At 42.0% G+C, this 24,799-nt stretch overlaps 1 protein-coding gene and 1 pseudogene across 4 annotated transcripts in view; one reads left to right on the top strand and one right to left on the bottom strand.

Annotated features, from left to right (window-relative positions):
* Positions 1-2,429: 2,429 nt before the first annotated feature.
* The window catches only part of NDRG3 (NDRG family member 3), an 84,588-nt gene continuing 62,218 nt past the window's right edge, over positions 2,430-24,799 (bottom strand). For 3 of the 4 annotated variants that reach the window (XM_077458954.1, XM_077458955.1, XM_077458957.1), the window contains 9 exons: positions 24,304-24,360; positions 23,540-23,643; positions 21,186-21,248; positions 19,773-19,824; positions 18,189-18,236; positions 15,396-15,431; positions 14,960-15,011; positions 10,660-10,698; positions 2,430-7,638 (listed from right to left, as the gene is read on the bottom strand). In XM_077458954.1, the coding sequence (XP_077315080.1) occupies positions 7,457-7,638; positions 10,660-10,698; positions 14,960-15,011; positions 15,396-15,431; positions 18,189-18,236; positions 19,773-19,824; positions 21,186-21,248; positions 23,540-23,643; positions 24,304-24,360 (633 nt within the window). In that variant the 3' untranslated portion in view covers positions 2,430-7,456. The remainder of the gene's footprint in view (positions 7,639-10,659; positions 10,699-14,959; positions 15,012-15,395; positions 15,432-18,188; positions 18,237-19,772; positions 19,825-21,185; positions 21,249-23,539; positions 23,644-24,303; positions 24,361-24,799) is intronic. The other variant, XM_077458956.1, reaches the window with a different exon arrangement.
* LOC143937562 (U2 spliceosomal RNA) lies at positions 22,092-22,271 on the top strand (annotated as a pseudogene).

The following is a 24,799-nucleotide window of genomic DNA, read 5'->3' as shown; positions in this document are numbered from 1 at the left end:
CGTCACAACGAACGTAAACATCCCTTGTGACAGTAATAGGTGATAAGACCCCAAATCCCTCCTTTGCACTTAAGTATTCAAATTGCCAAAATTGGCTTTTCTGAATACTGCTTTTTTAAATTGTTACCATTGGAAGCAGAGTAAACCAGAAGAGACATTGTGATGGCGCTTCTGGGATTTTACAGCGGAGACTAGATCGGAGTCATATCCGGCTAGGTACAGGTCTCAGCCTAGGCGGCAGACACATCATCCCCCCCCCTGATCCTTTAGGATAACAGCCAAGCAGCTGGAGACTAGCTAGATCACTCCAGGACCTTAAAGCGGTAGTAAACCTGCACATTTTTTTTTTAAACCTGCAAAGCAAAAGGCATAATGAGCTAGTATGCACCGCATACTAGCTCATTATGAAATACTTACCTTAGAACGAGGCTCCGACATCTGGCCCGATCCACGCCGAGGGAGCTGACATGCTCCCTCGGCGTTTCTTCCGGGTATCGCGGCTCCGGCGCTGTGAGTGGCCGGAGCCGCGATATCGTCACTCCCGCGCATGCGCGGGGGAGATTTCAGTCCAGCCGCTCGGCTGCTGCCGGATTTTGACGGCGAGAAACCCCTTGTGCGCATGCGCCGCTGCAGTCAGCGGCGCATACCGAGGGGAATATCTCCTAAACCGTACAGGTTTAGGAGATTTTTTTTTACCTACAGGTAAGCCTTATTATAGGCTTTCCTGTAGGTAAAAGTTAAAAATGTGGGTATACAACCACTTTAATGTGCTTTGTGCTACTTTCTTCCCTTGGGTCATTGTCATGCTGGAATACTCATCCACGACCCATTTTCAATGCCCTGGCTGAGGGGAGGTCATCCTCACCAAAGATATGATGGTACATAGCAGAGTCCATTTGATGCAGTGAAGTTGTCCTGTCACCTTAGCTGAAAAACACAGCATAAAATGTTTCCACCTCCACGTTTGGTTCAAGGAGGAATGCTGCCTATGACCCCCAACAACACAATCACAGTGAGCTGATGGCAAACGGCTCGATTTTGATCTCATCTGGCCACAACACTTTCACCCAGTTTGCTTCTAAATCATGCAGATATTAGCAAACTTCAGATGGGCCTGTACATGTGCTTTGAGCAGGTGGACCTTGTGGGCGCTACAGGATTTCAATCCTTCACGATGTAGTGTGTTACCAATTGTTTTCTTGGTGACTATGGTCCCAGCTGCCTTGAGATCATTGACAAGATTCTCCCGTCTAGTTCTGGGCCGATTCCTCATGATAATTGAAACTCCACAAGGCAAGATCTTGCATGGTGCCCCAGAACGAGGGCACTTGACAGTTAATTTGGGTTTCTTCCATTTGCAAATTATCACACCAACTGTTGTCACCCTCTCACCAAGCTGCCTGTTAAAGATCTTAACCCATTCCAGCCTTGTGTAGGTCTACAATCTTGTTAGGCAGCCTTGGAATCTCATTGATCGCTTCCATGGACAGGCATCTTTTATACAGGTAACAAGCTGAGATTAGGAGTACTCCTAATCTCAGCTTGTTATCTGTATAGAAGACACCTGGGAGCCAGAAATCTTGCAGATTGATAGTAAAGTAGTGCCTAGACCAGCGATGGAGAACCAGATGTTTTGGAACTACATTTCCCATGAGACTCATGCACTCTAGTGTAGTTGAGCATCATAGGAAATGTAGTTTTAAAACATCTGAGGTGCCAAGGTTTGCCATTACTGGCCTAGGCCCCCCTCACATCTACTTTTTTGGGATCAAATACTTATTTCACTCATTAAAATGCAAATCAATGATCATTCTGTCAGTGGGCAAATGTACAAAATTAGCAGGGGATCAAATACTTTCTGCCCCCCCGCCACTGTACCTACTAAATGGCAGTCTAAACACCGTTTAATATTAAACATAATATGGCTTTTGTAAGCACAAAACACAGAATAGTGTAGTAGTACGGGCCCCACAATAAGTTCCAGAGGGCTCCAGGTTGGGCACCACTGCAGTATATTACTCCTTCTCTCCAATCCCAAACCGTTACAGTAAGTGTTTTATGGAAAGGAAAAACACTAAAGATTTTAAATGCAACCACGTGCATTGCACACAGTTGCAGGGATGTTGCTGCACGACCTCAAAATTCCAACCCACCACAACCATGTCTATTGCACACAGTTGCAGGGAGGTTGTAGAACAGCCCCATCTCAGTGGTGGTACTGCCCAACGATTTTTTACTTTTTTCCCCACAGCATATGTACAGCACACAGTGTTTCTAGGCAGACAGTAGAACCAACACTCAAACACCTGGGCTTTTACCGCCCCCTGGCCACCCATTTAAACAAGCCTTTAGGTTGGTGACAGTCTATTTAGAAGTAGCCATTAAACCTATAATGCTGCACAAGTGACAAAAACCATACAACACTTCAGTTTTATTAGCAAGTACAAAGTCAATTCGACTGACAATGCCTTTATTTAAACAGGAGAAAATAAATGATAACAGTTATAGTCAAGTCTACATTCTTGCTCAGCTACAGGAAAAATATATATATAATATAGGTTCGTTGGTAAGATACAAATTCAAAACAATCCCTTTAGGTTTTATTGGTCTAAAAATACCAAGTCGCTAGCCACAAAGATGCACGTCCATCCCTAACATCAAAGTGGGTGGGTTCTAAAGGCGGGTCTTTTGGGTGTCACACCAAAAATCAAACCAACAACAAAAACGAACATTTCAAAAAAAGGGAAGAGAAGTATACAAGTATATATTTAACAAAAACTTGAATATATATGTATTTAAAAGATAAACTGTTCATAATATTTTAGGTGTTCTGATTTTGAAATTTTGTATTTCAGCATAAATAGCATTTTGGTACAAAACAATGACACTGGCATGCATGTTACCCAAATGGAAAATATGAAGAATTAAATCTTGGTCAATCTACCCAGTTATCAGCTTGTACAATAGTTCCTCCCAAAGGGAGCAGGGTTTGGCCCCTTTTTTAGACTGTCAGTGGCCAAAGTGCATCCAACATATTCTGCCGAAGATGGATGGTGCAGCATGGGGTCTTGTTGGAAAGGTTCACTTCGGGCCAATGAGAAGAGTAACTTTTCCTGTCCTAGTCATTGCTGGAGTGGAAGTCAACTTGCTGTGGTTCCAGAGAACAAAGACTCCCAATGGGAATGCCATGACACCCCACCCAAGCATATATTTTTGGAGAGGCTATCAATGTCTTCCAGGTTTGAACTGAAACCACAGGAAAAAAAAAAAAAAACATTTGTCTTTCAGAGGAACCTGTAGTAACGATAGCGGCTACCATTCATGATATTACCTTCTGAAAAACACTCCTTGCCAGCTGTGTTGATTAAATGGTGTCAATAATTTGAGTTGACACAAAGATGCAGATTAGGAGCTCTAACTTAAAGGACAACTGTACTTGTAATACACAATCCTCTGCCACCCACACCCCCTTCTTACATTCACTTTTGTCTCAGCCTGTGCAATGTTTTCTTGACCTTGGTTAGTATATGGCTGTCTTGAGACACTGCTTCAATGTCTGGGACTGTCCCATACAGGTCTATAACGTCTTGGTACAAAGAGGCAGCAAAAGAAAGCAGCGTCCCCCATGGGTAAAAAAAAAAAAAAAAACACACACCCCAAGTCAACCCTTCTAGCCATTTCAGCCAAGGAAGCGGCCATCTTGGGCTGCATTTAGTCTTAAACTGTCATGATACTAAACATGTGATCAGTTATGACTCTAGTCATTGTAATGGTTTGCTCCCAACCAAACTGTCAAACCATCCGACAGTTACATTTCCGGCACGTGCCAGGAATGTAACAGTTTTTGAAACGATTAAATCAAAGGGTTTACTTCTATGTTAAGAATTTGGGTCAGGAGTCGGGGTAGGGATGTGCTTGTGTAAACTACAGTTGTCCTTCAAGTCTTACTTTCATTCCACATGATTGTGCAAGGACAGCAACTCAAAGGATTAACTCTAGAGACAGCCAGGAAACTAACATTTTCAAGAAGGTCACCACCAGTGTCAGCCTTCCTTGCCTCTGAATGGTCTTAAATTACACCCATCACTGTACTCATGCTGGAAAACATGACCGGTACTCTAGCTGGTGCAGACCAGAGAGCATAGAACTCAATCTATTCTGACAATTGTAAAAAAGTTAAATCTGGGTGCTATAGGTTATTCTTTGAATTTACATTGAATGAACCTTGACTACTGGCTTTGGCCAACCATTGTGCCAAGTACTCCGAGCAAAGAGTGAGGCCCTTGCACTTGAAAGTTCTACTTTTCTACTGAAAGCTGACAGACCTTGAAATTCACTTTATTTTCCCTGTAAAGTCATTAAGGCTTTCATATAACCATCTATTGCTTTCTCATATACATAAGTAAACAAACACTGTAGTGGACAATATATATTAACGTTAATGACAACATGAACAAAATACAATTGGGTTAGTATTAGATGTTCCCTTTTCGAAGTTTAAAAGAACATTCATAATTCATCTGAACTCTTACAGAAGAAACACTTGGAAAGGACACCAAAAGCAAGAGTATATAATCTACAGCTAGGAAAAGGGCAGACTGAAGCACCAAAAGAATTGAAGACCAGCTTAGGGCTTGTTAAGGGCATTCATTGATGTACTGATCACCAAAGGCGCCTGTGCTTGCCGGCTCCTGGGTGATCTGTGAAACCAAAAATATGTTCTGTGAGGTTAACAGAAGTGCAGGTACTCACTAACATTTTACTGTTCAGTGTGTAGATTTCTGTACAGGAAGTTTAATCTTATGTGTGTAACATTGGCAGAGACCACATGGTGCAAAAGGCAACCATGTTTAAAGAGGACCTGTGATTTGCCAATTCAGGCCAAAGCATTTAGCTTACCAACCCCTCTACAACTTTTCATACTCGCCTTGCTTTAGTTTGTTTTTTGGAGTGAAGACAGAAAGCATTGCGATTTTAAACTCGCATGACAAGTAGCACTGGTGTGACTGGTGGCTAAATAAGGAATGATGCAAGTAGGAGATCAGACTGCAGTATGCGTGTCTAGTCTGTGTTCCTGACGGCTTAGCATTGGCACCAAAAACTGCAGACAAAATGAAAGCATGGATGATGCACAGTATATGACCAGCAGTCAAAATGTCAGGAACTAATGGATAACTACATTCACTTAAAAGCACAATCTTCCAAAAGTTGGAATATGTTGGTATCAGACCCAAGTAGTGCAGTCTCTACCAGAAGCAGGCACAGACTATATAAGATTTCCAGTTAAACGAGGAAGGGAAAAAAAATGACAAGGTTTCATCCCTGTTATTTACGATAAGAGTAAAGCCCACACATTCATATACTTGAAATCACAAAAGCAATATAGCAAAAATGGATGAGCTGCAATACCAAAGTCTCGCAACAGGTGACACTGCAAGAAAAACTTAACATTTCAGCTCCTGGTTAAACTCAGGAAACTATAGTAAGAGCTCCAAAGATATAGTGAGAATGGAGTCAGAGATTTCTCTTAAAGAAAAAAATCTAATATTTGTCAGCAAGAGCCTCAAAAGCATTATAAAAGATCCCTTTTATGCTTCTAGCAAAAGACTCATAAGCTTTTCTGTGAAGTGCTGGCAGTGTCATCTTCTACCCCAAACACAGCAGTGAAGACATTATTAAGTGCATAAAACCCAACTACCATTACACCACCACAAGGGGGGAGAAGTATGCAAAGAGGCTTAGAAGCTCCAAAGTACCACACCTAAAGTGTGTCCCCCCCCCCCCCCCCCATCTTTCTAGTGTTTTTTTTTTTTTAAAGAAAAGTTTTTTTTTTTTATTAAGAGTGAAAGCTGAAAAAAGTCAAAATATAAACTGCAATATAAAAACAAACCCAATGAAATGTTTACATTTTCTACACAAAAGGGAGGACATGGAAAAGAGCTATCCTTCAAGTGGTCATCTTAGATTAGTTGTAAGTGCTTGAAGAACTTAAAACCCACCAGGAAGATACCATTGCCAATTTGTTGGGGGTGACATTCTAGCGCTATTTTTGCTCAGGAAGTCATTAACCCAGAACAAGTAAAAAAATTCAGGAGCTCCCATTTCTCTGGGTGGATGCTTGTTTTAGCTCCGTAGTGAAGGAGGATGGAATGACCATTTTGGAACTTAAAATTAGGTCTGCAATGGCAGCTCATTACTTCAATCCTGAAAAGTTTTCCTTAAACCTGAAAATATTTTTCCAGCAACATTATCTGTGCAGCAACACCAAACCAACATTCACTGGGAGGTGAAGCCATAAGTAAGCTTTACTTGTGTTATTGACGAAACAAATAAGGATGTTCATCATGATACCTGAACGAAGGGCTTCTACATAACCATCCTGAAAAATTCCCTTTGAAGCTGAACTTTGGGAACACTAAAAGTCCTTACTTGCAGTGGTACTGCAAGGGTTAACTGCTCATTTGGCCTAGGGGGTGGCAAGAGCACTTGCACTTGATCCTGCTGCCCTGGCAAATGGTGCTCTCCTTTGTTCCAGCATTAGACTGCCCTTCTGGGTCATCTCCAGTGTAGGACTATTGACCCTGAATCAGTCTCAATGTCAAAAGACTAATTGCTGGAGTACAAAGGGATCAGGAAACTTATTGGTTCCCCAAAATATAAATTAGTAGTCAACTATACAAAGTGCAGGCATAGCCCAACTGCAAGAGGGGGATTTTTAGTTTTCTGGGAGTTCAACTTTGAAGTGAACTTGTACGCCACCTTAAACTTGATCTGTTTAAGGCTAGACAAGCCTTTTGTATGTTTCACTTCATTACCAAACTAAATGGCTAAGCACCAACAACTGTCATCTCCCTGTCCAAGGAACGTTCCTTTAATGCAGTCCCATTAGTCAAAAGGATAGCAGTTGACAAGTCATGGCCATAAAGTCAAGCCCCACTAACCAAGGTAAATTAAATCAGATGGGCACAGAATAGCAGGGAGTGTGTTTTTAGAAGACTTGCTATTAAAGGTTTAAAATAGAGTACAGGTTCATTGAAGTCCAACTAACCAATGTTTCTCAAAACGGCAACTTCAGCTGTGTGCCCATACCAAAAGCTCAGCTCACATTCACAAGCAGAGAGCTGCACGTGAAACCTAATTGTATCATCTGTTAAACCCTCAAAAGCAGCCGGAGGGGGAAGAGTAGCCCCTTTATACTATGAAACTGAGGGGGTCAAGCCAAAGGAAGCCACCACATTCCCCTGGCAATCCCCTTTAAACACAGGGAATGATACATAGAACTGTTAGTCTTGATACTTCTGGAAAAAATTATTAGGTTAGATATTTAGAAAGTTCATGCACAAAGTTACATGAAGATCAAATGATGGAAAGAAATGGGAATATTTTCTTTTCTCCAGAGTTGCTGGTCTGGATGGGTCCATTGTTCAACTGATATAGGAAATGAGTGCTGGAGTGTTTAGCAAGATAATTCCAGTGTTTGTGGAGCTTCCTGGATATCATTTGTGACGGCAGAGCCTGTTGTGGTCTCTAGATGGGCATTGCTGGTTTGAGATCGGCTGCGGGGGACTTCTGTTGAGCCGCTGCTGGAGGCGGAGTGAGTACGGGAACGGACGAGTCTGGTCATACTTGCCGCTGGCACTACAAGATGGGGAGAAAAAAAAAAGTAGGTTGAATTAAAAGCATAGCCTGGTGAACTTTGGAGTTTATACTCTAATATAAGATGGTCTTCCAGTTAATAGCTCTACCCCTAAAATGGAGAACTTGACTTCATGGAGGGAGCACCAATGTGAAGCTCCAGACTGGAATTTCCTGATCCCCCCCAACTCTGTACTGAAGCTTTCTGTAAAGCTTGTCACATGACAAATTTTCAGACAGTCTAAAGCATTTACAAGCCTCTTGCAATCGCAAATACGATTGCAAGAAATCTCCAAAAAGCAATCTACCACACACCAAGCAATATACTACAAGTATTCAATTGATTGGAAAGCTTCAATAAGGGTTGTTGTGGAGCACAGAAAAAATTCCAAATGTTCTCCAAAACAAATTTTTTTGGCTGCAAGTTAAGTTGCCTCTTGAACCAGGTTCAAGTCAATCTCTGGTTTAAGTAGCTGAGAGACTGTAAAAGAGCAAATACAAAACTGAACAGATATACGTATATATACTGGAACTTGCACATTGGAAACTCTTGTCAAGGTCGAACCTTTCCCCAGCGGCATCCAATTCATTGGACCTGGTTAGCCTGAGTGGGGGCCCATTAAGCATTTATGGTGGGTCACAGACCATTTGATTGGTACGTGAACAGGGGAGGTTTTGAAAGGCTTGGTGCCAAAAGGGGCATGGCAAGACAGTCTACCTACACAATGCCAAGGCTTTGCAGAGGCAAAGAGCTTTTCTCCATTAGCAAGCATATTACAGTAAGCTCCCTCCCTTCAATATAATGACAGTGTGGGGGGAGAGAAATCTTATGCATCTACTTCTAGCACTGCTTTCAACATCTTTGTCATTGTACTCTGATTTTGCATCATCTACTGCTGGCATATCAGGGTCCAACTGGTGGAGAAATTAGTTTTTGGGCACTGGACAAAGATGGCTTAAAGCGGAGGTCCACCCTAAAGTGGACCTTCCGCTCATTGGAATCCTCTCCCCCCCCTCCAGCGCCACAATTGGCACCTTTCAGGGGGGAGGGGGGGTGCAGGTACCTGTACAGTACAGGTATCTGCACCCACTTCCGGTGTAGATTCTGCAGAAGGTACGCCCCTTTCCGCAGAATCTACGTCCCTTTCCGAAAGTCCCCCGCTGCCTGCTGGGAAACACGGATCCCAGAGACAGCGGGGGCCATCCTTATTGCGCAGCGCGACTCGCGCATGCGCAGTAGGGAACCGGCAAATGAAGCCAAAAGGCTCCACTTCCTGATTCCCATACCCAAGATGGTGGCGGCAGCACCCGTGAGACGATCGAGAGATCGGCTTCGGGTAAGTGTCCTTATTTTAAAAGTCAGCAGCTGCAATATTTGTAGCTGTTGGCTTTTAAAAAAAAAAAAAAAACGGCGGACTCCCGCTTTAACCTTGTGGGCTTCTCACAAAGGAGTGTGGTAAATCTAGTAAGTATGGCTGACAGTATGTGGTGGCCTAGGTGTAGACCACCCTGCAACAAATCCTTTTGGTGATAGGAAGTGCCCGATTACCATATAAACACTCTAGGTGGAAGTGGTGTTAAAAATGTGCAACCAATGGCGTGATGCAACACCTGGTCATCCAGTCTGAGTGGATGAGCTTTAGCGCTCCCAAGTTTGAAAACATTTTACATTGCAAAAACAATCCAGTTTTACAAAATAGGTCAAACATAGGGTGAGCCTGGCTCATCTGTTCAGGAAGCTGGACTATGTATGAAGTCCAGGCGTCGCCCATCGTGATGGATATACCCCCCGAAAGTTTCTTCAGGGACTGGGGTCCATTGCACAACCTGCCATGGTAAGCACCCCAAGCAGAATCCAGTTGCCAAAGCAGTATTACAGGTTGTCCCCACAGCATAGGGTTCAATTATAATTCCCAATGTTTTACGGAGGTTGCAGGAATCTGGATATACTGTGTAAATTTGATGGATTTAAGAAATCTTAGGAAAATACAAAGTAGTAAAGCTGTTTTCTCTGCAAAAGAGGTTGATCAACAGACTACCAGGAAACTCAGGACACGGAACGGGTAGGGTTATAGGGGAGGCGCCCAATGGACCAGGACCTTAAAAACTTACCAGTGTCCAATCACAAGCCTATAACCCATTGTGTATGAATAGGATGCCTGTCCTGTACCCATTGAGATATACCTGGTAATCCTGCCAAATTTTCATTTAGCACCTCTAACTGCACTGGATGAAAAAAAAAAAATGGCTTGTATAGATGTCTGGGCAGTGGGCAGTTTCACTGCCTACCTTACACCAAGGGCATGCAGCCACTGTGGGCTATACACAGACCCTGCTCATGCTGCTTTGCTTCACAGCAACACCCCATGTGCAATGCGGTTGCAATTCAGTGGTGGCTCGGCATTTTCAGCACAAAAAAGACAAAAACAGACCTATTTGCCTGCTCCTTGCCTGTCAACACAGTGGATCACTTTTTGGAGGGGTGGCAAGGGTTGCCACATGTCAGAATGAGCCCAAACAGCAACTCTGCACAACACATCTCCTCCATAAGGCAAAGAGGAGTTTGCAGTCCAAATCAATGGAGCAACCTAAAGCTACACTGCGTTGTCACCCTAGGACAGAAGTGTGTTACTGGCAGGATTACCAGGCAAAAAAATAAAAATAAAAAAAAAGGCCTAAAACCATTAGTCACCACAGCTAAGGGTTGGTAAGCTGAAAGTTTTTGGATTTGGATACACTTTAAAAACAGGAGGTGGTCTGAGCAATAAGCAAAAAAAGAAATGTTTCCACAATGCATTGGTATCTTAAATGTCACACAAATACATTTACATTTACAACCATCATGCAAAGTCATGCATGGAAAAAAATAAAAAAATCACCACAGTCACCAACATGCCAAGCTGCCGTTTGATGCAAACAAAGCAAAGTTCTAGAATGTGAAACTAGAACCACACGTCACCCAGCAAAGCACAGGACTACTCTGACCAATCCAAGATGCTGCACACCATTCAGGGCTATAGGTACCTGATTCACTGCTCAGATGACTGAGCTGAACATATGGAACTGCGGTAACATTCAACAAGGGGAAAGGACAGGAACAGGTTAGTAAAGTGAGAAAGGACTTTATTAGACAACATACATTTCCAAATATTTTTTCAGTCTTTAAAAGAACAGTTTTATTAACATTTAGGCTCATGTCAAGCTCAATTTTAGATGGTCTGCTTTACACAATTAGGGAAGAGTTTGTGGTCTTCAAGAGCTATGGCCGCCTGCAGCTTTAGTTTTCATCCCATCATGGACCTGCTGCTGCATGCTGTGGTTCATCCCATTGGCCCCTGGGTCATAACTGTGTCCTGTAGTGGAGGGAGGAACCACAGTACATGATGGTGGACCAGGAAGACAACATGTCCTGGAAGCAATAGCTCTTGAAGAAAGCCAAATGAGAACTAGTTACCCACAGGAAAAGTGATTAAGACTCTTCCTTTGCAGGCATTCTTTATAAATGTTATTTTCTAAGCAAGAGTTTTCATTACTGGACCAATATTTTAGTATAGTAGGGTAAGGTGTTGGAAAGTGCCATCTTCCCTATGTAAAAGAATGTGGAAACCCTCTTAGATTGGGACTAGATTGACACCGCCTCAAGAGACTTTTTACACTTTTACTTTTGAAGGTCTTTTAAATATCACAAGATATTAATGGCAGGCATGTATATTTATGTGGGCAGAACGGTAAGTTGCTTGTGACCATTAACTCCACGGGTCTAATGCTGGACTTATATTATACAATTTTCTATTTCAATTTCCTTTAGATTTGCCTTAAACTATGTAGTGCAGGGGCCCGATTGTAACAAATTGAAAGTTTTTAGCTTGGACCTCATTCTATGGTATTGGGAAATCTAAAGGAAAATTGTACAATGTATGGTCAAGCCTTACTCTGACCCCAACATGTACTAAAAGCACCATCCTCATGCAACACCGAGTTAGGCCTGTTTCACACGGGCTTCGGCTTATACAAGAGCAGTGTAAGCAGCAAGCTTTATTGATGCTTTTAAAGTACCATTCAACTACAGTTTGCAAAATGTTGAATACAGGTCCCAATGGGAGTGTTGGTTGCCAAGTAAAGAACTTTTTTTGATAAAAAAAAAAGTCTCGCCTAGACAGGATCTCCTAACAATGGCCCTCCAGCTGTTGTAAAACTACACGTCCCATGAAGCATTGTAAAACTGACATTCACAAACACGATGGAATTTTAGAGGGCTATAGTTTCAGACCCCTGCTAGAGTATGGAGGGTTTTAACCCCTGTAAGATTTTTGCCATTTTTTCCCACTGGGGAGATTTACTGCTACTTCCTGACCTATAGTCAAAACAGGAAGAGAGGAAATCCCTGCAATTAAGGGAATGCTCCAGTCACCAGAACTAATGTCCCCATGGGAAGATTCCCCCTCTTCTCTAGAGACAACCTAAAATGTAGGATTTCCTTTTACTTTCAACGATGGTAAACGAGGCAAAAGAGGGCGAATCTCCTTAATGGGGCACAGACAGCAACTGGCAGGTGTCCCAATCAATCTCCACTATCCAAAACAAAAAAAGTTCTGTCTTTAGTTTAACCACTTAAGCCCCGGAAGGTTGACGCCCCTTCCTGACCAGGCCATTTTAAGCGATAAGGCACTGCGTTACTTTGACAATAGCACGGTCGTGCAAAGCTGTACCCAAATAAAATATATTTTTTTTCACACAAATAGAGCTCTCTTGTGGTGGCATTTGACCACCTTTGGTTTATTTTTAGCGCTATAAAAAAATAAAAATAAAAATTATTTTGAAAAAATATAATATATATTTTAGTTTCTGCTACAAAAAAAATATAAAAAAAATTCAATTCAGGTCAAGATGTATTCTGCTACATATTTTTGGTAAAAAATAAATAAAAAAATCCCAATAAGCGTATAGATTGGTTTGCGCACGTTATAGTGTCTACAAAATATGGGATATTTAAATTTTTTACTAGTAATGGCGACGATCCGTGATTTTTAGCGGAACTGCGACATTGCAGTGGACAAATAAGACACCTGACACTTTGGGGACCAGTGCTAAATAAATGCAGTCGCTGTACTGACACTGGCAGGGAAAAGGGTTAAGTGTGTCCCTAGGGGGGTGCCTTCTGTGTGGGGATGGTTTGATGGGGGGGGGGGGACAGATCTTAGTTTCTGCTTAGCAGAAACACAAGATCTTTATTTTCCCCTCTAGCAGAACTGCAATCTGTCTTGTTTACACAGGCAGACCGCTGTTTTGCCTCTCAGAACAATCGGCGGGTCCAGTTGGATATCGCGTCCACAGGACCTGCTGATTGGCTCCCGCTGTGTCCAACAGCGAAAAGGGTGTCACCAGCGACACAAACGCCCCAGACCTTGTGCACAAAATCACGTACAGGTATGCGATTTCACACAGGAGGGCCGCCCTGCCACAGAACATCTGCGTGGGGCGGTCTTCTAGCAGGCTTCAGCACACAAGGTTGGGATTGAGATCTACAGTATGTTCAACATTTACAAACCGAACTTGAATGGTACCCAAAAAAAAAAAAAAAAACACGTCAAAGCTTGCTGAAAGCCCTGCAAAGGCTTCGTCAAAGCTTTCTGTTCATAATGCTCTTAGGCTTGTTTCACTTGGGCTTCAGTAGATCTAACACAGAACACAGTCTGTTACAAAGAGGAGACCTTGCAGACCAACTGTCAGTCATTTCCACTCTTCCCCATTTCAGAAAAAAAATAAAGCCATTCCCACGATCCTTCAGAATTGGTATTTCAGATGGCGGCCATAGGATAGAGAAAATAAATAGGAATTCCTGACAGTTACACAGCACCTTTAAGAGCAAAAAACTCTTCATTTAAAAAAGATAACTAGATAGCAACAGGTGCCAATCAGTACCCAGGGCTTGTGAACCAGTTTTCACAGGATGCCCTAGAAGCCTGGCACCTGCAGAATGCAATGATCAACTTTTTTCAAAAGTTGATATGGAGGCACACTCATGCCTCCCACAATGCAAAGCAGAATCTCAGAAAGCTACTGGGGAGGTCTCGTATGGTGTGACGAGTCCTACGTTTAGCAGCTCTGACATTTCTAAAAAACGTAAATTAAAATGCAGTGGGGCACTACATTGTAAGGGCTTAGGGGGCATCCTGCAGCATCAGATTTACAAAACACACTGGTGGGAACTGGGCAGTGCCTGTAGACCATGGGTGCTCAACCTGTGGCCCTCCAGCTGTTGCAGAACTACCAGTCCAATCATACCTCTGCCTTTGGGAGTCATGCTTTTTTTTTTAACCAGCAGCCTTGCAATGTCTCATGGGACTTGTAGTTCTGCAGCAGCTGGAAACAAGCACGACTCCCAAAGGCAGAGGTATGATGGGACTTGTAGTTCTGCAACAGCTGGAGGGCCACAGGTTGCTGTAGACTTTCTGAAAAGGTAAATTTGGGAAATGACTATACACCTGGACAGCCAGAAGCTTTTTTCACTATCACTTTGTTCTTGAACCAGTTCAGCTCTCACCCTTGTACACCCATTACTGATGAGAGCAATCTTTCTATTTAGGCTATGACCCTATTGATTTCAGCAATAATGTACTTAAAGCTGAACCCCCCCCCCGATGCAGTGGTGCTGTGCCTGCACGGGTTAATATTCTTTTATTCCAGGGGAAGACAATGGAGATAAAAAACTTAAGTGATCCTGCTCGCACAAGATCAGTTTGGCACCCCCGCGCTACAGCAGTCTTGAAAATGGACTGTTCCAATAGAACCATATTTTTTGCTAATCACTAACAGTTAAGGAAAAAACAAAATTGAAGTAAAAATGTAAGTTTATAAAAAAATAAAAAAATAAAAATAAAAAAAAAACCAGAAGCAAAATAGTTAAGGTTAGAAGGGAAGTAAGAAGTTTAGGGCAGATTAGTGGTACTTCATTAGGACTCTTCGTGACATTGCAGACACCGATTTGAGCGTTAGGAGTGGAAAGCTCTTTCCTACATATATGAAACAAGCCTCGGCTGTCAAAATGGCTGGAAATTGCAGATGAAGAGCAGAGGAGGGGGGGGGGGGGGGGGGCTTGGCAAATTGTACAAGCTCAGAGTTTTTCGATTTTTCTGAGCAAGTGATACACAAAGATTAACTAGTTCGATTAGATTTTTGTATGCCCCATATCTAAATAGTGAATTCCTTTCCAGACCAACAATTCATACAGGAAATGGCAAATAAAATGTTCCAAAGATTGAGAGACTGCAATCAGGCGATAAAGTTAGAAAAAAAAAAATTTATAAGGCATAATAGAACTTACTGTATCCCATTCCTTGAATAAAATATTTTAGGGCCTCTGCCAGCTTTCCAGGCTAAAGAAAACAAATATGAAAATGGAGGTCAGGATTCTAGGTGAAAACTAAATCACATTTAGAAGGAAGCCATCTTCCAGAACAAAAAAAAAAAAAGCTTGAACGCATTAGATTTCTTATACCACTATAATAAAATGCTTCAGCTGAATACACAGTCCTAACCACGAATATAGACAGATGTATATTTTTTCATTTCGGTTTCCCTGAAAATAAGACATAGCATGATTGTTATAGTTCTTATGGCTGAACCCTACCCGCCATGTTGTAGGCTACGAAGTCCTGATAGGTTCTAAACATTTTTGATTTTACCCATAACTAAAGAAAAAATGTGCCGTCTTCTTTCCACTTCTAAAATGCATTTCTGTAGAGCAAAAACAGACCAACCTGTACAGCTTGTGGTAATCCGCCACAGTCCGCCATCTAGGAATAGATTAAACATGTCATGAGAAAAAAGGTCAGAATGTCTAAATTTTAGTTTATATACATTCAATAAGCCACAGAAGAACATGGCAGAAGACAATACCAATAAAAAATGAAAAAGACCAAAATCACCGTGTAACAAGGAAGCCAGGAGAGGCAGGGGAGGCTCCATTATTACAGAGTCCGTCTTCTCATGGTTAATACAAGTCAATGATTAATGCCACACAACAGTCACATTGGATCTTGGCCATTGCTCCAGATATATTACACACACACGTGTTCATAAGTTTACATACCCTGGCAGATTTATGATTTTATGGCCATTTTTTAGAGAATATGAACGAGAACATTTTTCACTCATGGTTAGTGTTTGGCTGAAGCCATTTTTTTAAGCAACTGTTTACCCTTTAAAATAATGGCAACAGAAATTAACCAAATGACCCTGATCAAAAGTTTACACACCCTGGCATCAGATAACATGCACACAAGTTGACACAAAAGGGGTTTGAATGGCTACTAAAGGTAACCATCCTCACCTGTGATCTGTTCGCTTGTAATGTGCGCGCACACACACACACACACACACACACCTATGAATTTTTTGTGTTTGTTTTTCAGAAACACACTACAGTCCATTTAACATGGTTTCCTATGGATGTAGTACACATCTGCATTTTACGAAAAGGGCCAGGGACTTTTCTGGTTCCATAGACTTCAATGGATCAAAAAATGTGTATTGAAAAACACAAAATGCACACTGCAGCCTGCATAGGTGTGAATCAGGCCTAAAAAGATCAATGAGTTTCTGGACTCCTGACAGATCTTTGCATCTTTCATCCAGTGCTGCACTGATGTTTCTGGATTCTGAGTCATGGGGAAAGCAAAAGAATTGTCAAAGGATCTGCAGGAAAAGGTACATTAACTGTATAAAACAGGAAAAGGGATATAAAAAGATATCCAAGGAATTGAGAATGCCAATCAGCAGTGTTCAAACTAATCAAGAAGTGCAAAATTAGAGGTTCTGTTGAAACCAACCCACAGTCAGGTAGAGCAACTAAAATTTCAGCCACAACTGCGAGGAAAACTGTTCAGGATGCAAAGAAAAACCCACAATTAACTTCAGGTGCAATACAGAACTCTCAGAAAACATATGGTGTGGCTTTTTCAAGATGCACAATAAGGAGGCACTTGAAAGATGGGCTGCATGGTCGAGTTGCCAGAAGAAAGCTATTACTACACAATTGTCACAAAGTATCACAGAGATGTGACTCAAACCTTCTGGCACGAAGTTGTTTGGAGAGATGAGACCAAAATTGAGCTTTTTGGCCACAAAAATAAATGCTACATTTGGAGAGGAGTCAACAATGATGAAAAGTACACCATCCCTACTGTGAAACACGGAGGTGAATCACTGATGTTTTGGGGATGTGTGAGCTACAAAAGGCACAGGAAATTTGGTCAAAATCGTTGGCAAAATAAATGGAGTATCAAAATACTGGAGGAACATTTGCATTCGTCAGCCAGGAAGCTGTGCATGGGACATACTTGGACATTCCAGAATGACAATGAACCAAAAACACAAGACCAAGTCGACCTGTCATTGGCTACAGCAGAATAAAGTGAAGGTTCCGGAACTGGAGGAATTTTGCCAAGAGGAATGGGTAGCTTTACCATCTAAGATAAAGAGCCTCATCCGCAAATACCACAAAAGACTTCAAGCTGTCATTGATGTTAAAGGTGCCAATACTGGGTTATGTAAACTTTTGATCAGGGTCATGTGGGTAGATTTCGTTGCCATTATGATTTAAAAAAAAGTAAACAGTTGATCAATAAATGGGTTCAGCCAAACACTAACCATGAGTGAAAGAAAAGTTTGCGTTCTTCATATTCTCTGAAAAATGGCCAAGAAATCAAATTCTGCCAGGGTATGTAAACTTATGAGCACATCTATCAACATGCCACACACACACTTTGTTAATCTTGTACAGTTTGAACCAAAAGCCGTGAATTGTACAAAGCTATTCACAGGTTGTATCAAAATATTTTCACCCATCTGTGAGCTACCCGTCACCCTAGCTTACAACTGTCATGGGGAAGCTCTGCTCTGGAGCAACATCCTCTCTGAACATCATAGAACAACTAAAGCCAGGTTAAAGCGTTACCAAACCCACAACAGTAAAATTAGTCTGCATATACAGTAAAGCATGCTTGTTATAGTCACTGTGGAACCTAAGGAGTTAATCCTGTGCATGGTATAAAAATGCTGTTTGATCCTGTCTTCTGATCTTCCACAGTCCCCAATCCATCTGATACAGAGCCCTGGTGGCACTCTACACATGCTCAGTTAATATAGCTAGAGGTGATTTTTTTTTGGAGGGGAGGATGCATTTGATTGACACAGGGCCAATCAGCACTGTCCAAAGGGTCAGGGCTCCTACAGACTCATGACAGTCAGAACACAATAAAAACTCCTACAAGCTTTAACCAGACACTGATAGACACAAAACTGCTATATACTGCTGATGAGAAAAGGTATTAACAGTTTATATTTACTAACACAATTGCATTTCCATGTTCTGTGTGCTGTGGGAGACCAGATATAGTGAATGCAGGATCTGGGTTTAATAACACTTTAAGGTTAAGTTTCCAAACCCTCATCTCTATGCATTACAAAAACAGAAGCTGGCTGAGGATCTCCAATATCCAGTTAATCCTGATTTTTTTTCCCTCACTTAACATTTTTACATATAGAAATACCTTAAGAAGTGTTGTTCTTGTTGGGTCCAATCTAGAGTTACATTCCACCTGGAAAGAAGGACAATTGCTGTTAGGATTTTTACAGTAGAATAATGTGGATTGGATAAATGTATGCTCCTGTTCTATCCCTATGACAGCGAGACAAGAACAGAGGAGAACGGGAATCATTAGGACAAACACACAGCAACTAAAACACGGAGGATTTAACAACTTAAAGACCGTCCCATGTACATTTACTGCAGCAGGGCAGCCATTAATAGCAAAATCGCATACCTGTACGCGATTCCTGTTGTCGGCTCCAGGGCGATCGCCAATCAGTGGGAGACAAATCAGATGGTCCGGCAGCCCCCCACGATTGTTTGTAGGAGAGGCAGAACAGTGGTCTGCCTATGTAAACAAGGCAGACTATCGTTCTGTCAGACAGGAAGAGAGATTTGTGTTCCTGCCAGTCACAAACACGGATGTGTCGCCTCTAGTCAGTCCACCCCCCACAAAGTTAGAAAGCACTCCCTAGGAACAAACTTAACCCTTTGATTGCCCCTCATGCTGACCCCTTCCTTGCCAGTGTAATTTACACAGCGACAGTACTTTAGCACTGATCATTTTTTTTTACTTACTAAAACACTGGATTGCCACCATTACCAATAAAAATAAATGCAATAAAAACATTACATAGTTTGTAGATGCTATAACTTTTGCACAAACCAATGAATATATGCTTTTTTGGGATTTTTTTTTTTTTACCAAAAAGAGAAGGGGGGGCAGCAGGGAGAAGCTGCAGCAGTGGGAACAGCCTACATGCTCCGCTGTGAGGAAGATATAATAAGTTCCCAGAGTAGCACTGCGCGATTCTGGCTAAAAACGAGAAATTATTTTTTTTGCTTAGAATAAAAATCATAAGTCTTGTGGTGTAACATCTTTCACATTATACAAAAAAAAAAAAACAAAAAAAAAAAAAAATTCATTGAAGTGTATTTCCCCCCCCCCCCCCCCCCCCAAAAAAAACAGTTTGAAGGACTGCTGCACAAAGAGCGACATAAAATATTGCAACAACCGCCATTTTATTCTCTAAAATATATATCTATATCAATTCTATCATTTTTAAAGGTGCCAAGTAATTTTCTAGCAAAAAATGCAGGTTTTTAACTTGTAAGCAACAAGTGTCAGAAATGGGTTTAGTCTTTAGGTGGGTAAACTGGCCTCATTCACAGACAGAAGTTCACCCCTTTGAACTAAAAAAAGATGCCTTGGTTATAGTTCTCTCAACGCTGACAATGTTAAAAAATAAAAATCAAAAACAGTTTCGTTTATCGACAGCTGAATGAGCAGAGAAGGCTCTGCACTTGTTACAGCATTTCCACGATTCATTCATGTATTAAGATGGTTAGAGGGGTTGAATCGAGATCAGGATTTTATTTTATTTTTTTGAACGATCGGGTTGCTCTAGCCCAGAGGTGAACTTGTCCTTTAAACCTTCTCTTCTGTCCCCTCTGTAGAAATTTTCCATCACTTCTGGTTTTCTGACCCTCTACCACAGAGCACAAGGTAAATTTCCACACCAAAGCAAAACAAAATGCCACTTACCACAGCATCAACTGCAGGAGAACTGTCACCAACCACCAGCAGAGTAGGGCACCTAGAAGACAACACTTTCATTTAATCGCAATCATAATAGTGGACATCAATGAAATGGAGGAGGATAGGGAGATCGAGATCGAGACAGTTTCCCCGAAAATAAGACTTAGCGTGATTGTCAGTGATGACTGCAATATAAGACCTACAAGGACTTTAACTAGGGCTTATTTGGGGGGTAGGGCTTATATTGCAGCCAACACTGACAATCACGCTAGGTCTTATTTTCAGGGAAACACACTAAAATACAGCCATTACTGGGCTTAAGCTAGTACTGGCGGGGAAACATGTGCTTCCTTAGGAGCACACTTATTAGGTAGCTAGGCTGGAGAACTTCCAGAACCTTCTACTGTCCCTACATTAATGCAGTGGGGCCTTCCCCCCCAGAGCTTATGACCATGACAGAGGCAGAGAACAACCATAGTCATAAGGAATATGAAACATGCAATTTCCCTCTTAGTCTGGGCCTCACAAATATCCAAGAAAGCCTCCAATATCCTGGTTTTCCCGATTACTTAGGCCAACTCATACCAAAGAAATGTGCGATTGTAAACTTCCTGTATGAACAAACCAGCCATTTCCTATATGGAAGACCTATATACCTTAGCAAGAACTGGTAGGTTTAGCCTCATCCAGAGCTGCAACATAGAAGCGTCTGATTACCTGGCTAAGCCTTTATGGGGGACTCCATGGAGAAACAGCATCTTTAGTCAAGTATTCCCATTATAATTTCTATCATTTTCTGTCATTACTTTTTAATTTTATACCTTTATTTGTGTGATCTCTTTGCACATATCAAAACACCAAAAAGTGACAAAACACTGCCTCCTTGATAAAAAAAAATAAAAAAAATTGGAGGGGGGAGTGCAAGAAATCGAAGACCCATCTCAAAGAATCACTCCTTATTCAAGCTCTTTATGGCGTTGATTTACTATAGGCAATTCAGTTTGCAAGAGAATTTTCTCTTCGCTTAGTGGAGGCAAATCTCTGCTGACTGCCACCATCCAAAAATACGCTTTGCATCTGTCCTTGTATTTTTTTGCAAAGTGAATTTTGAACACATTCACAATGCCAAGTAAAAATTCCCTTGGCATGTGAACAGCTTATTTGCTTTTGGTAACTCAACCCCTACGAGAGAGGAAAAAAAAATATATATGTATTTACTGATCTGTAGAGTTTGAAGCAAAAAACGCTGCAAGATTACCTCTGCAAAGTCAGATCTTTGTAAAACACATGGGCATCTAAGGTAATCAGCAATACAGTTGAACATTTAAGCACCAGCAGTAACTTTTCTAATGAAATGGGCACATGGTATACACATAGGGAAGCACAGGCATACAACTCCGGCTTCCAAAAGTTCCTTACTTGAGCGTTCCTAAAGAATTATTTGCTGCAAGAAGCGGTCTTTCTATTTCCAGATCTTTGCGGCTATTTCATGGGAAAAACAAACAAACATTTAAAACAGATTACAGCAATAAAAAATTAAAATAAAATAAAGGATGCAATTTTCAGGGGAACAGAGATGGCCATGGACTGAAAGATCTCAGAAGTACGCCTCTAAACGATCCCATTTGCAAAAAAGGTAAAGAAATATTAAAGCCCAAGTCCCATTTCCCCACAGGATTCTATTTTTTGTAAATATTTTGATGTATTACATTAGAAACAGGGCACCCTCCATCTCCTCACCCACTACACAATTCTAGATGCAGAGTGGTGGAAATGCAGAACAGTACACACTTTGCAGCATTGTACTGTTGCAGGGTGCCTGCCCCCCCCCCCCCCCAGTGTGTTGCGTCTGACAGCTTGCAATAGTAGGCTAGATAATGCCGAGTGCCAATCAATCCAGAAGAGGAATAACTCTAGACTTTAAAGCTTTAGGTCTTCAGGAACAATGTTGGAGAGGTGAATATTTAAATCAAAGCGCCATTTTTTTATTTACATTTTTAAGGCCAAGTTCACCTTTAGGAGCATCTTTAGCCACATCCCATTATCAGCACTCTCCACTCTGACAGCGGCCACGGCAGGGGGTTGAGGAATTATATTCTCGGCACCCACTGTCGCAATTTGAAAACAGTGTGGTGCTCCGCCCACATGGCTGTGTCATTGACCATTTCCTGTGAAATCAATAGACTACAAGTACCATCAGCAGCACTTCTCAGTGAGCTGCAAGGGTGCCAGTGAGCACTCTTGTACGATTCTTCCTGCCATTCAGTAAGGCTCCATTCACACTTTATTTGCACCTGAATGTTTTACATGAGACAGTTGTCCATTATAACGTCTCGGCCTTTTGGCTAAGATCAAGTGTAGTATCTCTTCTCATCAGTTACCAGGAGGTGGCGCTTGCTTCCGTCCCTGTTCTACGGCGAGGTGGAGCAGGGGTGGCGGTTGCTATGCAAAGCCTGCTGGTGTGAAGGTGACCTGAAGCGGTTCGTAGCCGAAAGGGAAGCCTTCTGACGAAGATGGAGAACCACTGGTCGGCACCAGGGGAGGGGACCCTGGCCTTCTGGCTTGGATTGTGGCAGCTCTAGCTCCGGTCAGTTTTTCGGGAGGGAACGTTTGTTCCCCTTTCTCCCACCGGGGGAACGGCCTGTACTTCCCGAATGTAATTAGGTAGGAGTGATGGGAGTGAGGGTGTGACCTGATGGTAAAGGGTCTCACTAAGCTCCTAGATCTCCATGCCTTTCTGGCTGGGGTGGTGGCTGTCGTGGTCTGGGCTGGGGGGTCAGGGATGCTTCTGTTGAAAAGCCCATGGTGATGTGCCCCTGGAGTCCAGGGGTGCCTTATACTCACTGTGCTACGCGCTTTGATATCTGGCACCTTGGTCACGTCACCATAAACACTTTTTCACACCTGCCTCTAGGGCTCGGCCTTTTGGCTAAGACCAGAGAAATTTTTGATTCCTGGCCGGAGGGCCTGGTCGTTGTATTGCACAATGGCCACTTTTTCACTCTCCTCTTCACTATCCTTTTCCCCACTTTTTATTTATTTTATTTGTGTTGCGTGTGTCAAGTTTGTCACTTCACGTTTTGATGAGTAGGGTGTTGGTCCTTGGACCTATCCTGAAAGTCTTGGGGGAGGGTGGACATAGGCCTTCTGGCTTGGTCCACCCTCTATTGGGGGGCCTCCCTTCGGGGGAGCCCCATAGTACCTAGTACCTGGGAGGTTGTTTCGGCAGACCTTCCGGGGAAAGGAGGCCCAGAGTCTGGTACCTCAGTCCCTGTCAGGAGCCTAACGCCCCGGGCATCAGGGTAAGGTCCTTCCTAGTAGAGGATATCAGACACCCGTCTGCACTTTTTAGTGTGTCGCTCTATGTGTGCACTTTTTTTGGCACCGGGTGGAAGTTTTTTGGGTGCGTTTTGCACGCCATGGGCTTTTTCAATCGAAAAAAAAGTTGTCCATTATAACTGGTCAAAGCCAAAGTCTCATCCAAGTCGAACTCGTCCAAAGTCATCCAAGTGAATGGAGCCTTACTGCCAGCCTGTAACAGAGGTTCAGGCAGACAGTACTAAAAGTCTGCAAGATCCAGGCACTGTACCCATGATCTGCTGATCACGGGACAATGCTTTACACAGGATGCTTCTACCCCCCCCCCCCCCCCTCTTCCCAATCTGAAAAAAGTAGTGCATTTTTACAAAAAAAGGTTAAACTCAGCCTTTAAAATAAAAACAACATATATAACATACTTGATTTGAGCTTTGACTGAAAAACGGCATGATTACCTATTATAGGAATTTACGAAAAGCTGAAGGTTATCTTGGTTGATGTCCTGAGCAATATGTAATCTGTAGGTCTGAATGAGATCTAGATTTGATTGAAGTTCATCCTGTAAGAAACATGAAGTTACATCATTTGTAGAATTGTAGCCACCTTATAGCAAATAGATCACAAATGCTCTGCTCTATTTATAAAGCACCATGTCACAAAGGGCGATTAATGGCATACATAAAATATTTTCTCATTTTTATTAAAATGAGAAAAAGGATATCAAAAACACCAAGAAAGAAAAATAAATAAACACACAGCTTTGCTGAGAAGCAATCTTTAAGTGCAAGAAAACACTATTTGTTTTTTGATTTGGCAAAAATACCATTAAAATTAATGTGATATTGGTTCAATAGGTGGAAAAAAAAAAAAAAAAAAAGTTGATTCTGCCAGAAATATTCTACAATAACTACCTGTGCTCTGTTGGCTAACCAGTTATTGTTCCCAGTTCTGTGCACTAGAAACTCCCCAGCCCCCTATTTTATGCATAAAAGGGGGATGATTCTGTAGTCCTAACACTTCCTGTCCTAGGATGACATTGCTCTTCCATGCAGTACAGTGAGTGAACATTGCCGTCCTAGGACAGGAAAGTGTGTAACTAATAGGAACATTAGGAGAAAATAAAGGCTATAGAATGACAACCAACCAATTTAGCCCCCACATGTAAGGGCTGGTCAGGTGAAAAGTTTTTTTATTGTTGGGTTTAGATAAATATACTTACATAACCAAAGAGGTGAGCAAGAACAGTGTCCACGACATTAGATGTCCATCCTGAAAGCTGTAACAGAAGGACACGTTGGATTTAATTGCGTAAAAAGACAACCAGCTCAAAAAATATACAATAGTTACACTACACTTAATACTTCTTTAGAGTTGCCTGGCTATCATGCTGGCATCATAGCTATTACTACAATACGCTCAAACTTTTTAAAAGCTTGTAAAGGAGTTTTCTACTGCTGTATGCATGTCACAGGTCAGTGATTCAAAGCATTAACCACTTGCCTACTGGGCACTTTTACCCCCTTCCTGACCAGGCAAATTTGCAGTGCTGTCAAACATCTTAATTCTTTTTACACAAATAGCGCTCTTTTAGTGGTCTTTAACCACTTGCTTACTGGGCACTTAAACCCCCCCCTCCTATCCAGACCAATTTTCAGCGCCGATTCACTTTGAATGACAATTGCTTGGTCATACAACACTGTACCCAAATGATTTGT

This window comes from Lithobates pipiens, unplaced genomic scaffold, assembly GCF_037356315.1.
Source record: "Lithobates pipiens isolate NorthernLeopardFrog02 unplaced genomic scaffold, aLitPip1_a1.2 Scaffold_28, whole genome shotgun sequence".
Taxonomy (NCBI): domain Eukaryota; kingdom Metazoa; phylum Chordata; class Amphibia; order Anura; family Ranidae; genus Lithobates; species Lithobates pipiens.
This window is presented reverse-complemented; position numbering and strand designations above follow the sequence as displayed.